This window comes from Macrosteles quadrilineatus, unplaced genomic scaffold (assembly GCF_028750875.1).
Source record: "Macrosteles quadrilineatus isolate MER2022 unplaced genomic scaffold, UCM_ALF_1.0 Scaffold_3__2_contigs__length_128488019, whole genome shotgun sequence".
NCBI lineage: Eukaryota > Metazoa > Arthropoda > Insecta > Hemiptera > Cicadellidae > Macrosteles > Macrosteles quadrilineatus.
This window is the reverse complement of record NW_026542596.1, coordinates 77,750,495-77,767,507: the sequence shown is the minus strand read 5'-3', so window position 1 is coordinate 77,767,507 and position 17,013 is coordinate 77,750,495. Positions and strand designations below refer to the sequence as shown.

At 35.1% G+C, this 17,013-nt stretch overlaps 1 protein-coding gene across 3 annotated transcripts; it reads left to right on the top strand.

Annotated features, from left to right (window-relative positions):
• Window positions 1-230: 230 nt before the first annotated feature.
• On the top strand, window positions 231-15,376 carry LOC128988885 (GPI mannosyltransferase 4-like). Of its 3 annotated transcripts, none has more exons than XM_054410633.1 (8): window positions 231-415; window positions 3,170-3,426; window positions 7,142-7,376; window positions 7,898-8,063; window positions 8,809-9,076; window positions 9,994-10,267; window positions 11,573-12,064; window positions 14,964-15,376. In XM_054410633.1, exons 2-8 carry the CDS (start codon window positions 3,228-3,230, stop codon window positions 15,364-15,366), a joined length of 2,037 nt encoding a protein of 678 aa, XP_054266608.1. In that variant the 5' UTR covers window positions 231-415; window positions 3,170-3,227; the 3' UTR covers window positions 15,367-15,376. The 3 variants fall into 3 exon arrangements, with proteins under 3 accessions (XP_054266608.1, XP_054266609.1, XP_054266611.1); XM_054410634.1 differs by having other exon boundaries at window positions 231-428; XM_054410636.1 differs by having other exon boundaries at window positions 243-323.
• The last annotated feature ends 1,637 nt before the right edge of the window (window positions 15,377-17,013 follow it).

Genomic DNA, 17,013 nt, shown 5'->3' with positions numbered 1-17,013 from the left:
GGCCGTGACCCAAGCGATAATGTTCTACCACTACAACGACTGCAACACTTAACAATAGGAAAATGTCAATTTCTCATTGTACATCACAGCTTTTTTATGGTGTACATTTCTTATTGGGTTAACTAGGGCTTCATGATACTCAACATTAAGCACGCCTATCAGAGAAAGAAGCAGAAGCACTAAGCAGACAAATTGAAATAAAATGTCAAATACATACAAACAAACAATGATTCAATAATATGAACGAACATCAATATCAAACAAAACCAACAAAAATGTCAATGCCTCAGGTCCTCAGGATTTGAATTCCATTTTGTTTTGAGGTAATTTTATTCAAACTACCTTAAAATTATTGTACCTACAGATAGTGCAATACATTTTTCACTTATTGATCAACGGGCTGCGATTTATGAGGGTGAGTTTTGTAGGTTAGTATTCTTTCCTAAAATCCATACTAGGACTGTCAAATTGAAATGAAATCAAATAATATATTGCTTAAGTGGGTGAATTTTAGTACCCAACCCGGGTACAGTTTCTTAACTGGGCTATGCTAATATCGATTGAAACTATCGATTCGATTTAGTAAACGTTCGTGCGATTTTTCACCATCAGCAAGTTTGGTTGGTTTGGTTAGGTTATGATAGTTTAATTTGATGATAAATATATTTAAAAATATCGATTATTAATCAATATTTTCAATTCGATAGTTTCAATCGATATTAACATAGCCCAGTTAAGAAACTGTACCCCTCAACACCACGGGTTGAATCAATTGGTTCATATTTTATTTTGATGCACACGATCTTACCGATATTTGCTTGCACTTAAATTTGATTTTATTCACTACCTAATGAATGATTAACTTAAAATATATATTTATTCATCATTGCCTCCAGGATTGATTATAGACAATGTAAATAGGTTAACATACCTTGTCGTCAATCCTAAAATTAGTCTACGGCGATTAGTTTTGAAACATCAGTGATTTCATTGACGAGCCTCTTGCCTCTTAAAAATATTGGGACATCTTCTCTTCCCAATACACAATAGTACATTTAACATATATAAACACGAACATGGACACAAACTATTTACAAAAATGAATGCGTGGCTGGCCATAAGTACTACCTATTGTGTATTGATAACGACAAGATGTCCCAATATTTTTAAGAGGCAAGAGGCTCATCAATGAAATCACTGATGTTTCAAAACTAGTCACCGTAGACTAATTTTAGGATTGACGACAAGGTATGTTAACCTATTTATAGGCCTATTGATTAACTTATAGTACATATGTTATATTATTTATTGCTTATTTTTTATCAATTGGTTGGGTTTGTTACACGAATAACTTACTAGAAATATACCGGTATGGATCATAAACATAAACAAATGATGTTGGCCCCAATCCTATACTAATAGCATTGAACATATGTTTTGGCAGTTCCATTTAAGCAATGTTAAATAATGTTTATTTTCGTGCGAAAAACGTCATTTGTTTATGTTTATGATCCATACCGGTATTTTTCTAGGGTATTCATGGTTTGTTAGTGTGGACTGGGGGTATACTCTACAGAGAACAAGAACCCACGATATATTATCGGATGAATTATTTTGGCTTGGCTTAAGTTATATTCATATAGATTTGGATGTAGTTTTCCCACAATATAATATTGGCTTGTGTTAATTGAATAGGAACATTTTAAGCAATAGGGTGTTTTAAAAAGACTTTCACACCATGCTGCAGTGATTAGGTTTATGTTAGTTGAGTTCAGTTTGGATTAGTTGAGTTTATGATAAAACCAGGTGTCTATGGCCGGAGGTTTGAGCCAACAAATTATGCCTACAACAGTGGCTTGTCAAAATGTTTGTGGGTGGTGGTCAGAAATACATTTGTCAAATTCTGTAAACAGCTGAGTGTCTTTCTAGGCTAGTTTGTCATAATAAACTGAACTGACCTAAACTAACCACCCTAAACAGCGCACTAAAAGAGTGGTGAGCGACCCTTTCCTTAAATAAAACTTACCCATAAAAAAACAGAAAATCTATAATGTAACTTAACTTACATTAGGATTATATTTTAATCAATCAAATTAAAGTTTCATGAGATATGGTATAGTTCCGCTTGTAGATTATGTGCAGAACTGTAGGCTACCCTGGACTGGTTTATGAACTCTTTCTATAGGCTCTGAGTAGGCCTAAATTTTCTAAACTGGGCTACACTAATATCGAGTAAAAATACCGATTCGATTAGAAACCTTCATTCCTCGATTTGTTTAAACTACCGGTATATCAATTATAAAATGAAACTGTTTGGTTGGTTAGGTTAGGCTATAACAGTTTAATTTTAAATAACTTCTTGATCAGCATCGTACGTGTTATTAAATTTACTTGTTCATTAATGAGCTTATTTCTATTTTTACATTTTTCCTTATAAATATACAATTCTTCCCAAGCATTAATCACATTTCCTTTCTTACAATTCTTTAAAATACATACATTTTTTTCCATTCTTCCTAATGAGTGGCCATTTTGTACTAAGTGCTGTGCGACATTTGATCTTTCCGGTTTGTTGTTTCTCCATGCAGATGTGTGGTTTTTGAATCGTTTTATTAAGTTTATAGTTTGTCCAATATAAACATGATCACAATCGTTAAAATTTATTTTGTAGATGCCCGAAGAGTTGAATTTGTTATAATCTTCTATATGTGGATGCAGTAGCCTATATTACCATTGACTATTGGATACTATTACTCAAAGTGTTCTGGGTCCTGAAGGCTATTGATACTCGATATTTCTTGAATTTGTTAGCGATCCTTTGTGTCCTAGTTCCCATGTAGCTAAATGTAGCGTAAGAAGCACTTACAGGTTCTGGTGAAAGTAAATAGAATCTTAAGTTATTATCTATAGGTAATTGAATATTTAAGGTGTCAAGGCCGATCAATTTGAAATTTGACCATAGGCCTAACTCTATTTTTTTTTGGTTTTATGATTTTGAGATTTGAACTAATTTATTTGAAATATTATTTTTAAGTGATTTTCGCATAGTCACTTAGCTTATAAATTAATAACCCTAATAGTTGTTATTGTTGTTCCCCTTCAATTATTTATTACATGGTTGTTTTTGTCTTCACATTGAATATTGATTTATGAATGACATGTTGTCTAGATTTTTCATGTGATGCTGGCCCTGAGTGATCTAAAGAAATACTTAAGTAAATGAAGACATGAAATTTCAAAATTCAAAAGATAAGTTAAAAGAAGAAAGTGGTAGGACAAATTTATCTGATGATGAAAAGAAGGATTTAAACCTAAGTTTGGCTCCGTATGCTTTGCTGGCATTTCTTCGGATTGCTTTAACACTACTTCCTCAGACTGGATACATCCAACCTGACGAGTATTTCCAGTCCATAGAAATTGTCAATGGTGAGATGTTAAAAGTATTTATTTAATACTGGTAGTTTTGTATAGCCAATGTTTATTAAGTGTAAAAGATATACTTTATTTTCCATAAAATGTTTTTGATCAAAATCATGTTTTTGTTCCATCAAAATTTAAGACAGAAAATCATCCTTACAACTTTACCCCAGGAAATTGTAATCAGAGATCTCGGCAATAAAAATTAGGCTCGTTTCAGGCCAAGAACATAACAACAAAAACCCATGTTCTTCAAGAATATTAATCATAATATTTTAAAATTATTTTACTGAAGTAATACTTGTTCTAATTTTTCATTCATATTTCTGTCGAAATACTCATATCAATTTTGTCCATCCTAAATAGTAAACATGAAACTGTTTACCATCATTTGGGATAGTAAGAATAGAAATGCCAACTGTATGCAATTAATTGTGGTTTTCCTTAAAATATTCAGTAATTAATATGTACGAGCTGCTGGCCCATCCTACGTATGGGAATCAAGTAGTCCATTAAAACTGTATATAATTACTAGCTGTACCCGCGGGCTTTGCCCCGTTTAACTTCTTAATTTTCAAGATGAGCTCGTTCGCATGACTCAAACGCGAACGTCCTGGTTGAAGTGCATTCGCTATGCTCACTCACCTTTAGGTTGGAGCTCGTTCGCTGCGCTCACTTGCCTTCAGGTTAGCTCGTTCGCTACGCTAACTCGCCTCCAGGTTGAAGTTCGTTCGCTACGCTCACTCACCTTTTGGTTGCAAATTAGCTGTTGTCATAAATTAAAAAAATAATAATAGTGCTGCACCCTGTTGGCAATCCTTGTAACTTTAAAGCTATTGAACATCATAGAACAGAACCAACTTGTTTAATTGAAACAGCTGATAAGATTCATTAATTCCTTTTAAATATGAAAAATCATAAGGTTAACATGGGAAACTCCAGAGCCACTGGGGCGGAGCCCGAGAGTCCGATCAGAATAAAAACAACTTAGTTTTCCTATTTAATGCCTAAAGAATCGGTGTACCAAATTTCAGCCTCCTAGGTAAATGGGAAGTGGGAGAATTAGTGATGAGTGAGTGAGTGAGTGTGTCAGTGAGGGCTTTGCCTTTTATATATTTAGATATCAATATGTCTAATCCTAATTCAAGCATAGTTTAAGCAGTTTAAAATTTATTGTAATCATTATTACTGCCAAGGTGAATTAAAACATATGATCATTGTTATTTTCCCAACCTTTCCTCAAAAAGTCTAGAAGTAAAATAATTTTCATAAGCTTTCTTTTGAAGACTCGTGAGCTTCGAATCGTATACATCAATGGCTATAGAATCTTATTTATTTCCTATAATCAATGAGAAAATCGCAGAGTAAAAGGTAATTATATACAATATTTTTATATTCAACCAGCTGTTAGTTATAACCATAGATAAAACATAGGGCGCGTTCTGGGAACATGTACCGGTGCAGATTAACTGGTGACTTACTCACCGGTATCGCCCCGGGGCAAGAGTCTTGGTATCCCAGAACGGTTATTCACCGGTTTACGGTACACATTGGATTATAATTTACACATCCACCTACTATTTGCTTTATAATATTTAAATCAAACAAACAGACTTGCCCTCACGGAATAAATTATTTGAAAATTATTATTTATTACGTTGTATTACCCCCTCATTGAACAAATTTTTACTCATTACGCAACATAACCTATAACACTAATTAACATTATTCGGTGGACCCGCCATCTTGCCGTAGCTGCAAGCTGTTGTCAAATAAACTGACCAATCAGAGGCCGCCGGTGTATTATGCACCGTACAATTTCTCCGGTGCATAAATCTTGCACCGGTGGAGAAAAAATAGGAAATAGCTGTCTGCTATGTTAACTCACCGGTCTCCCAGAACGACACATTTGTTGCACCGGTGCACCGGTACATGTTCCCAGAACGCGCTCATACTCCCTTAGTAGATTTCTCATCCTTATGGAACAGCTGAGGACAATTTTATTGTTAGTTCTGTACGGTTTATGTAGAGGTCGTGTTTTGTTTACAATTTCTTTCCCGTTATTACAGCCATTTAAAACCTTGTTTAACCAAATAATACGATCTAATCATAAACAATAACTTGTCCCCTAGTTATATAACCAAACAGTAAAGCACAAATCATGAGATTAACCCTAAAATAATGGAAACAAAGTTTCGTCGACACTAGCGCCTTTGTGTCACGTACATGAACTAGACACGAAAAACGTGCTTCAAAATTTACAATGGGATGAGAAGTCTTCTTGTGTTGGTTAGTCTATGTTATAACAAATTATATTACACTAAAACAAACTAAAGATTTTAAAGACTGCTCAAAAAAATAAATTAAAACATCTAGTATTTTATATTTTGAATAATCTCTCATCCTCTTATTGAATAAATGAACTTATCAATGATTATAGCATTACACATAGTATAAATAAGTCAACCCTGCGTGTGACATTTCATTTTCATCCAAATGCTGAATATTTGTCGAAAACGCTGAATGTTTACAGCTGACATTGAGCGCGTTCTGGGAACATATACCGGTGCACCGGTGCAAAAAATGTGTCGTTCTGGGAGACTGGTGAGTTAACCTAGCAGACAGCTATTTCCTTTTTTTCCTCCACCAGTACAAGATTCATGCACCGGAGAAATTGTACGGTGCATAATACACCGACGGCCTCTGATTGGTCAGTTTCTTTGACAACAGCTTGCAGCTACGGCAAGATGGCGGGTCCACCGAATAATGTTCATTAGTTTTTTAGGTTATGTTGCGTAATGAGTTAAAATTTATTCAATGAGGGGGTTATACAGTATTACATAATAAATTTTAAATAATTTATTCCGTAAGGGCAAGTCTGTTTGTTTTATTTAAATATTATAAAGCAAATAGTAGGTGAATGTGTAGATTATAATCCGATGTGTACCGTAAACCGGCGACTAACCGTTCTGGGATACCAAGACTTTTGCCCCGGTGAGTAAGTCACCGGTTAATCTGCACCGGTGCACCGGTACATGTTCCCAGAACACGCCCATTAATTAAATGTTACTATACCAAAAGCTAGAGTAGAATCTTAGTGTCGGCTGCAAGACTTTTTAAAATTTATAACTTAATTTCTAAAAAACTGAAACCCTAAACTAAAATTATGGCTTCGACATTCCCTAGTTCTCAAAATTATCTTTCTTTAAACACAAAAATCATGAAAATCTGTCACATGGTTGATTCAGAATCGTGAAATAAAAAAACCCTATCGCGTTTTAATATATAAGATTAGCATACTTCCTCGCATGACAGAAGCTATTGTTGTGGTATCATGTTAAATCTATGCTTACACAAACCCTACTTTCTGTCCTAGTGTCTTCAGACAGTTAATGTTAACTCAGTACAAAATTGCTCAAATTAATACCCGATTGTTCCAATTACAGTAGAACCTTGATAACAAGACTCTCGTAGGGATTATAAAATAAGACTTGTTACCAAGGTTGACTTCTTATAGAGGTTAACAATTAATAACATGTGTTTAGGGGTCAAATAATTTCAATTGGATTTGAAAATGACCCTTGTTGTCGAGGTTCTATTGTATAAACGTAAACCAACATCTCTTTTAATGAGTTTTCACCCTAAAGATGCAAAATCACCATTTATCGATTCTTTCAAAATATTAGCTTAGTAAATAATATGTTTCTTTTTGTTTCTTTTTCAGAGGACATATTCAACGTCGAAGCATCACGGCCGTGGGAGTTCAATGCAACCAAACCAATCAGAAGTGTTGCATTGCCTTATCTCTACGCTGGTCTACCAATTTACCTCTTACAACTATTTTCACCATTTTTCAAGCTATTTCTAGGATGGGATTTGATTACACCTTATTTTTTACTTGTCGTACCGAGACTTACATGCTGCATGCTGTCATTTTTAAACGATTGGAGCCTCTACAAGTAAGTAGGTATTTTATTATACAGCCACTTTAGGTAATGACTGTCAGTGACTCTGTTTGCAGTTTGTGCTCCTCCGAAATGCCCTCTAATTCTCTAGCACCAAAAACTAGCAATGCTGAAGAATGATGCCAGTCATAGAGACCAAACTAGCCGACATAAGAGTAGGAAACAATCTCCTATACCTGATGATAGCCTGCCAGTCGCACCAATCAGTATAATTACACTTTTTGTCTATGATTTCATTAGCCTACCTGGAAAAAAACTTTGTGAGTCATTTCTCAAGTCCGAAATCAATGTCAACCGGAGATGTTTAATGAATTGTTTTTTGTAGCAATTATATATTTTAGACCATTGAATCACTATTTTTATTGTTTGTGGCCCACATGAATAATGCTGCTGTCATGGAAAAAATTTAAAATCTTGAAGTTTCAAAATGTTAGATTATTGTGTCCTCAAATTTAATTTTGTTTCATGCATCTAGCTTTTCTTTGTATTCGTAACATGTATGTTACTTTTTGCAGAATTTGCACCATTTATGGACAAAACTACAGAGCTCGGCTGCTTACACTTGCAAGTTCTTATGTTATACTGGTTTATGGAACTCACACATTTTCAAATGCAATTGAAATGGTTCTCACTTCATTGTTGATCTACTTTGTTGCGGACTGTATGTATAGATCTGATCAGGTGAGAAAAAAAATCATGCATCCGTCGATGATTGCTTTGCATTAAACATATCTCATAGCAGCTAAATAAGTACAGTAGAACTCCAATTATCTGAACACCAACTATCCGAAACACTTACAGGAAAAAATGTTATAAAGTTAAAACCACATTAATAAAAATCTTTGTTAAAGAAAGTAGAAGCCGTGAACGCGGCAAAATCTAAAACCTCTCCCCTGGTTGTGTAGACATAATCATAGTCTCCCGCGGTCATGGAAACATCGTCTTCGTATTATATGATCGCAGTAAAAAAATCCTACAGTCACCGGAAATTATAATTGTCCTCCGTGATCGCAGATTCTAATTTAGGACTATTCAAATGTGGTACGGTTCCAATTGATTCGGATAATTGGAGTCATACTGTATTGTATGAAATATTTCTTGTACTTGTTGAAAATCAATCGATACAGAAATTTGTGATTGCAAACTTTTTATTTAAATTAGTGAACAATATTTAACCTCTTGCCCCAAACTTATAACCATACAATTATTCAACAACAAAAAATTGGAAAAAAAATTGATGCAATGATATAAAAGAAATATTTAAAAATTACAAAGAACAAATTTGATCTGTGGTAATATTTTGCTTTGTGTATCCTACTTATGCTGTATGAAATGGTTGTTACTTGTTAATACAAATAGTTAAATTTTTCTATCAAAACGTATTGTCAAAAAATGTCAAACCTTCTGCAACATTCATGGTTTTCAGATTATAAGCACCGATGAGTATTTGCAAGAATGCTATTCAAAGACAGCCGACATGAGAGAGAAGGTTAGATTGAGCCGTTTACGCAAGTCACTTCCGGGTCACTCATTCAGTAGTTGTGCCATCATTGCCAGTATCACTGTCATAGGTGTCTTCAACCGCCCAACATTTCTTGCTTTTGCCTTCACTCCGATTTTCTTCTGGCTCCATCGTGGGCTCGGCTCCAAGAGTGTGGGATTGTCTGAATTTCACCTTAGGATCCTGCTTTTGGGTGAGTTTTTGAGACATAATAAAATTGGCAGGTTACCTTTTTTATCTCCAGGCTCCAACCGACACCACAAGTCCATTCTATGCCTGGGATTGCATTATCATTATTGACACAAGTCCAAAGAGTTAGATTTTTTTAACAAATACCGTAATGTTGCATTATTATTAGGGAACATTTTAAGCCAATAAGGCTGTGAGTAAAACTCGCAAAGCAAATAGTGAAGGTGTCGTGTTATGGAGACCAAATAAGAAAAGTAATTGTAACCATAAATTTTACAAGGTCCAGCCACACAAAACCTTGTGTTGTATTAAGTTGGTAGCTTTTATGGAATAAAATAACATAATAGGGGTGCATCCCTAACTAAGCAGTGTAGCACAAGAAGTGATAGCATAAGAGCTGTACCATGTGAATCCTCAACATTGTTTTTACAATTCTGGTTCGCCATGCTACCGATTGAGCCATCAAGTCACTTTCAAAATATCAATTTAATAATTACCTTATTTGATCGAAAAACCTAACTTTTGACAATTCTACTTCTGAATTGTTATTAGCCACATGTTGGGTTATACTTCATAAGAAAGCCGAGTCACTAATAAGAATTTTTTGAAAAAAGATAGAGTTAAACTAGTTTACATGAGTCCTTTTAACTGATAGATACACAATAAAAGTCATATAACAGTGTTTCTAATGTTTCGTGACTATTGTGTATCTATTGTCCCCTGGTCACTCAACATTCTTGGATAAGCATAATGAGATGTATCGATGTATCCCTTTTCAAAAAAATTGTTAAGTTTGCACTACTCTGGTAATCTTTAGCCAACACACCGTAAAGCATATTGTTTGGTAGCATTTGTTTTCTACATTCAAAACAACCAATGTGTTTGGTGGTGTGTGTTTGACTGTATTTTCTCAATTTACAGGGCTGTGCGCTTTGCCGATGACAGTGATCATGATATTGATTGATTCCATTTACTTTGGATACTTGACATGGCACGAGATTTTGCAGAAGAAGGTCAGTTTGGAGAGCAATTTTGTGATGACCCCTTACAACTTTATACAGTACAACATGTATACAAGTAATCTGGCCAACCACGGCCTCCATCCAAGGATAACTCATGTGTTGTTGAACATGCCTCTCTTGTACAATGTGTTAGCATTGGCAGCCTTCTCTGCAGTCACCAGTCTGTTGTACAGGTTAGTACTTCAATAACACTAATATGTTAGTGCTACTGCCACTGAACACATTGGTTACTGGATGACCCATTGAGACGTTTAGAATTAGAACTTGGTATCAATTTTGATGTTAGCCTCCTGATTACGTTAAATATATGAAATTTGTGTAAATACCTGCTTCCTAGTAATCCTGATTGTTGCTAGTGTCGCAACCAGTTTTGACTTTCTACTAAGTCATCTTCAGGCCCCAAGGATGTCAAAAGGGTGATCACTTCATATGAAGGTCGTCATTACACAAAAAGTACATATACACACGAACACGAACATTAAAATAGGAAAGACGGTACATTAACACGATTAAATCTACCAAAACGGTAACTGCAGTAACGGACACATTATTCCAATACTGCAGTTACCATTTTGTTTGTTTTTTAACGTGTTAATTGTACTGTTTTTACCATTTTAATGTCCGTATTTGTTTTTTTATGTACTTTGTATCTAACGATGACAATCATATGAAGTGACCACCCTTTTGACATCCTTGACACCTGAAGATGACGTAGAAAGTCTAAACTAGTTGCGACAATTAGCAACAATCAGGATTAACTTACTACGAAGTAGGTATTTACACCAATTTCAGAACTTGGTAGTTCAACACATATAGGACCTTTTTTGTTTGTGGATTGTCAATTACTGGCTTCATCATAATGACATCAATTAATCCCTTAAAGAAGATATAAGAAATAATAATTTTAATAAAACATGATACCTGCAAGGGCATCAATCACTCTCTCTAGTACTCATTGTACGAGGGTTTTCCATAAATTTATATCTCTACCAAGTTACTGTCGTAGCCAGACAAGCTAATTCAATTTCTTAGACCAACAATGTTTTTCTGTCTAATCACAGACTGTGATTTATTTTGGTGGGGGCATCAATTTTCTTACACAGCTTTTTTGAAATCTATTAGGAGACTAATTGTCTCATTTGGGTGGGAACCAGCTAAAATAGTAGTGGCTAAGGTAAAGATTACGTGACTGGTGACAGATTTGAATTTGCTTGTTGGACTGCCACGGGCGGTCAAAGAAGATCTTGGGCTACTATACAGACAACCATGGTAATTACTGTGCCAACTTATGAAATTTTACTGTACATTTGGTATCCACAACAGTGTAATAAACAATAACTCTGACCACCTGATCATCTTCATATAAATTAAAATTTAAGCTAGAGCTACACAGAGGTTTCCTCTCACTTATAAATATAATGTTATTTTGAAAAATTACCAAACATTGTGACTATTATTTGGCTATTGTATTGCCACAGAATAGTGAAGAGGCGCTGGAGTGAACTACCTCGTATACAGAGCATCATCGGTCTCATGACATCTGCGTACATTGTACCCGTTACACTACTATCCATCTTCCCTCATCAAGAGCCGAGGTTTCTGATCCCGATAACTCTTCCACTCGTCTTCCTCCACTCTCAGAGGATTCGCAACGTCAACGAACAGCAGCAGATCAGCGAGAAACATGACAAGGGTGTGAAAGTGTTTGTGAAAAAAGAAATCGCTCACGGGTACAAAGACAAAATTCTCACTCTGTGGTATCTGATCAACATGTTTCTGGTGTTGGTGTACGGGTTTGTTCATCAAGCCGGTGTTTACCCACTGTTAGACCACATCTCAGTGGTCATGAGAGAGAAACCAAGACTGACCACGGTTCATCTAGTCACGAGCTTCGTCTACCCTCTACCAGTGTCCTTATTGCATTTGAAACAAGGCAGAGTCACCGCTGTCAATCAGAAAACTGGAATAAGGTATGACATTGTTTATACCTTGGTCCTTTGATAATTTAAATTATTTTTTATACAGGGTGTTTACAAAAAGCTTCGGGTAGACTACTCATCCTGAAATATAAGAAATAAATAAAAATAAAATAAGTTAAATGAAACTATGAGGTTAAGGATGTTACATAGAGCATGAGGGCCTCAGTTTTTAGGATATTTTGAGAGGATAGCAGGCTTAAACCTGAATGGGAAAGAGTCCAAACTGGCACAAGAAACACAAAAGTATTATTAGGATATTTCACTGTCATTTTTGTGTAACGTTTTGTGTTTCTCTTTCCTTTTCAGGTAAGCCTGCTATCCTCTCAAAATATCCCTAAATGAAAATATGAGGGCCTTCCAGAAAGTAAGACCGCTTGCGGCGATGCTACCACTGCTATCTTAGTATCAAAGTGTTCCTAAACTCCGCCGCGGTGACAAAAGTCAGCCAATCAAAAATTAAGTTATTATTGCTCCCTCCTGGTTCAACCCATAGATTGCCGGGGAAATTGCCTCACTTGCAGGAATAACCCAAACCTAGTCTAGGCTTAGAAATTACAGTATCTTGGGCTAAGTGAATATGGGGTTGAAAAAGAGTTGAAAACAGATCAGAGTTAAATTAGATCTTGGGTGGGAAAAACGGCCCCTAGGAGATTAAAGTGTGTAAAGAATAAACATACATACATTAGAGCATAAGACGTCCATGTCACTGGCCCGGCCATGACGGAATTAGTACATAAAAATTATGCTAATATTTAGTACCTATTTCGTACTATTTAGTACCAACAAACAAAAAATTAGTACCCCACTCGGTACCGGATAACTAATTAATTTAGGATTCCGGGCCAGTGACATGCTGGCCCGGCCATTTTCGAATTTGATCCTAATATGTATACCATCATTTAGTACCTATTTCGTACTATTTTGTACCTCCATTAATATAATTTGTACCTCAAAGAAAACCAAGCTACGGGCCCGTTAACTGTACAGGTCAATGACCTCTCAGCCCGGCCATATCGTAACCTATGGTTATAAAATATACTACTATTTAGTACTTATTTCGTACTATTTTGTACCTCCATTAATACAATTTGTACCTCAAAGAAAACCAAGCTACGGGCCCGTTACCTGTACAGGTCAATGACCCCTCAGCCCGGCCATATCGGAACCTATGGTTATAAGCTATACTACTATTTAGTACTTATTTTGTACTATTTTGTATCTCCATTAATATAATTTGTACCTCAAAGAAAACCAAGCTACGGGCCCGTTACCTGTACAGGTCAATGACCCCTCAGCCCGGCCATATCGGAACCTATGGTTATAAGCTATACTACTATTTAGTACTTATTTTGTACTATTTTGTACCTCCATTAATATAATTTGTACTTCAAAGAAAACCAAGCTACGGGCCTGTGAACTGTACAGTTCAACGACCCCTCAGCCCGGCCATATCGTAACCTATGGTTATAAGCTATACTACTATTTAGTACCTATTTCGTACTATTTTGTACCCCCATTAAAATAATTTGTACCTCAAAGAAAACCAAGCTACGGGCCCGTTAACTGTACAGATCCATGGCCCCTCAGCCCGGCCATATCGGAACCTATGGTTATAAGCTATACTACTATTTAGTACTTATTTCGTACTATTTTGTACCTCCATTAATATAATTTGTACTTCTAAAAAAACTACTAAAAAAACTGAAAGACAAATAATTTTGAAAACTAGGGAATGTTGAAGCCATAATTTTAGTTTAGGGTTTCAGTTTTTTAGAAGATAGTTTAAAATTGTAAAAAGTCTAGCAGCCGACGCTAACATTCTACATTCTAGAAATATTGATATTACTTCAGTTTTAGATGACTACTAAATTCCCGTACGTAGGACGGGCCAACAGCTCGTTAAGTTTTACAACATAAATTAATTAAGAAAAAAGAAAGAAAAAATTAACAAAGTTGTGAACTTAATGTTGAATGAAATAAAAAAATCACCACAGTACCCTCGCACCAAAATAGCCTAAACCTCGACACATTGATTACTTGGGTTGTATGAGTAGTACATATTGTTTAATATGAAGAACTAAATAGTTGGAGATAACCACCAAATAACTGCATCACTTGTTTATTATTGAGTACTAAATAATAGCATACCTTATAACTAGAAACTGTGACATGGCCGGGCTGAGGGGTAATTAACCACTAACAATAACATGATTACACATACAATATGTAACATAAGTAGTTTGTTTATCTTTGAGGTAATTTTTTTACCTCGAAAGGTACAAAAAAGTACGAACAAGGTACTAAATAGTAGCATAGCTTATAACTACAGGTTCCGATATGGCCGGGCTGAGGGGTCATTGACCTGTACAGTTAACGGGTCCGTAGCTTGGTTATCTTTGAAGTACAAATTATATTAATGGAGGTACAAAATAGTACGAAATAAGTACTAAATAGTAGTATAGCTTATAACCATAGGTTCCGATATGGCCGGGCTGAGGGGTCATTGACCTGTACAGTTAACGGGCCCGTAGCTTGGTTTTCTTTGAGGTACAAATTATATTAATGGAGGTACAAAATAGTACGAAATAGGTACTAAATGATGGTATACATATTAGGATCAAATTCGAAAATGGCCGGGCCAGCATGTCACTGGCCCGGAATCCTAAATTAATTAGTTATCCGGTACCGAGTGGGGTACTAATTTTTTGTTTGTTGGTACTAAATAGTACGAAATAGGTACTAAATATTAGCCTAATTCTTATGTACTAATTCCGTCATGGCCGGGCCAGTGACATGGACGTGAGCATTAGGCCTATACTGATTAGCAAATTAGTTAAATAAATTCAGTTATTTTTAAAACTTGTATTAAAACATTCTATATTTTCTACAGGTACCAGACTACCAGAGACTTCTTTGCCTATGAAATGGGATTGTCTGATTCAGTACTGAATGCCACTCTAAAAGCGAAATCAGTTATCGAAGAGTCTGAAGTTATTTGGCAAGAGAAACGACTGAAATACAAAGTTTACCTGGCACTACCGACCAGTCGATTGTCAGAATTCCAGATGATAGCTTTTAAGGCTAACTTAACCTACACAGTGGATCAGATATTCTACCCACACATCAGCACCGAGCTTATGCCTGACTTCAGCACCGGACTATTCACAGAATGTGAAGACCACACAGCCGATGTTTGTCGTGAAACCAACAAGTTCTCTCTTGATTTTGCACTCCATTATTTTTCTCACATTGTGCACCAATGCGGTCTGGCTTTGATACGGATAAAGATGTAACGTCACTGTATTTCTTTGTTCTTCACTGTTCCTTCTGCCCTAAATAAATACAGCAGACCCCCTCTTCGGATTATCTGCCGTCGATTGTAAAATATTACAGTTTGTTTTAACCGGCCTTGCTTTGAGAGCAGTTTGGTTTAACCGCTGCTTTATAGGAATCATCGCAAATTGTAGGAAGGGCAGGGGACTACTCCAAGGTCAAGATAGTTTTTGTGACTCGAGCCTCCAGTGAGAGGCTAATAAATAAACATCTTGCCTCGTAACAAAATGGTTGCTTGCATCTTTAATTTCATCAAAAAGTTCTGTACTGTATAACAATAGATTTTAAAGCATCAATTAATATTACAGTACTAAAGCTATTAAAAACTGAAATTTTATTGACTCTTGCCTACAACTCTATAATTTATTCCACTGAAAGTATTCAACTTAACCGTTTAGTGTTTATTTGTAATTTTTCTATCAATACAAAAAAAAGGAGACAAGTGTAGTCTATTTCATAAATTATGCAAGTACTACTACTTTAAAATAATGATTATATGATACCAAATGAATAGCACTTCATTATGTTATATTTTTAGCGATTGCTCGTTTTAACCGACCTTTTGAGTTATCCGACCTAGGTCCGGTCCCATTAGGGTCGGTAAAGAGGGGGTCTACTTCATGTGGTTTAAAATTTTAACAACTTCTTCAGCAGTACTAAAACTTTTTGTGAAGCTTCAATAGGTTTAGTTTAAAGGCACTTCATGTTTGGAATGTTTCAATATTGGGAAGATAAGTGGCATGTAATGTAAGAGGAAGTTCATGTTTCTGTGCTGATTATTGTCTTTGTATTTTTCCTTAATTCAATTAAACACAAGTTTCCTATTCTGTTTGAATTTGATAATCCTGAGTTTTTGAGATCATTTCACATTAAAAATGCTCTCCCCTTTAAAGATAACAAGCGGATTAACATAAATTTATTATAGTTTGATGAATGCATGTTTGGTTTTAAAATTTAAAATATGTTGTTGTCAATTACACCACCAGTTTGGAAAGGTTTTTAACACTTTGAAAATACAATTTTGACGCTTAGAGTTTTGTAATTGAAACTAAAAATCCGGCCCAGGGTTCTCTTTAACCCTTTTGATGCTAAAATTTTTTTTTTTGTAATTTTCCGAAAAATACTAGAGTTATTTACTTATTTCGTCCGAAAACTGATACATTATTACATATATATAAAATAAATATTTATTTAAATGATCTTAAACACTAAAAAATTCCTCAAAACTGTGCTCTTTGGCCGCAAGAAATCTTTTTAATTTCCTTTCAAAGCATTTCAAACTCTTTTCAGATTTTATAATTTCAGGGAGGTAGTTATATAGTATTTTATCCCAGAAACAGTTGGATTTTTGTTTGAAATTGCGTTTTTTGAAATATTAATTTGAAAATTTTCCCGATTTCTTGTATTTAATGTGTGAACATTTCGTTGTCTTGGCAAAGTCTCTTCATTATTTTTTACATGTAATACTGTTCTATAAATATAAAGACAGTCATAATTTTCAGATTACAAAAATGATCTCTACAATGATCCTCATCAGGAAGCTTAAGCATAGTCCTAATTGCAACTTTTTGAAAATGTAGGATTCTTTGTAGATTAATAATTGATGT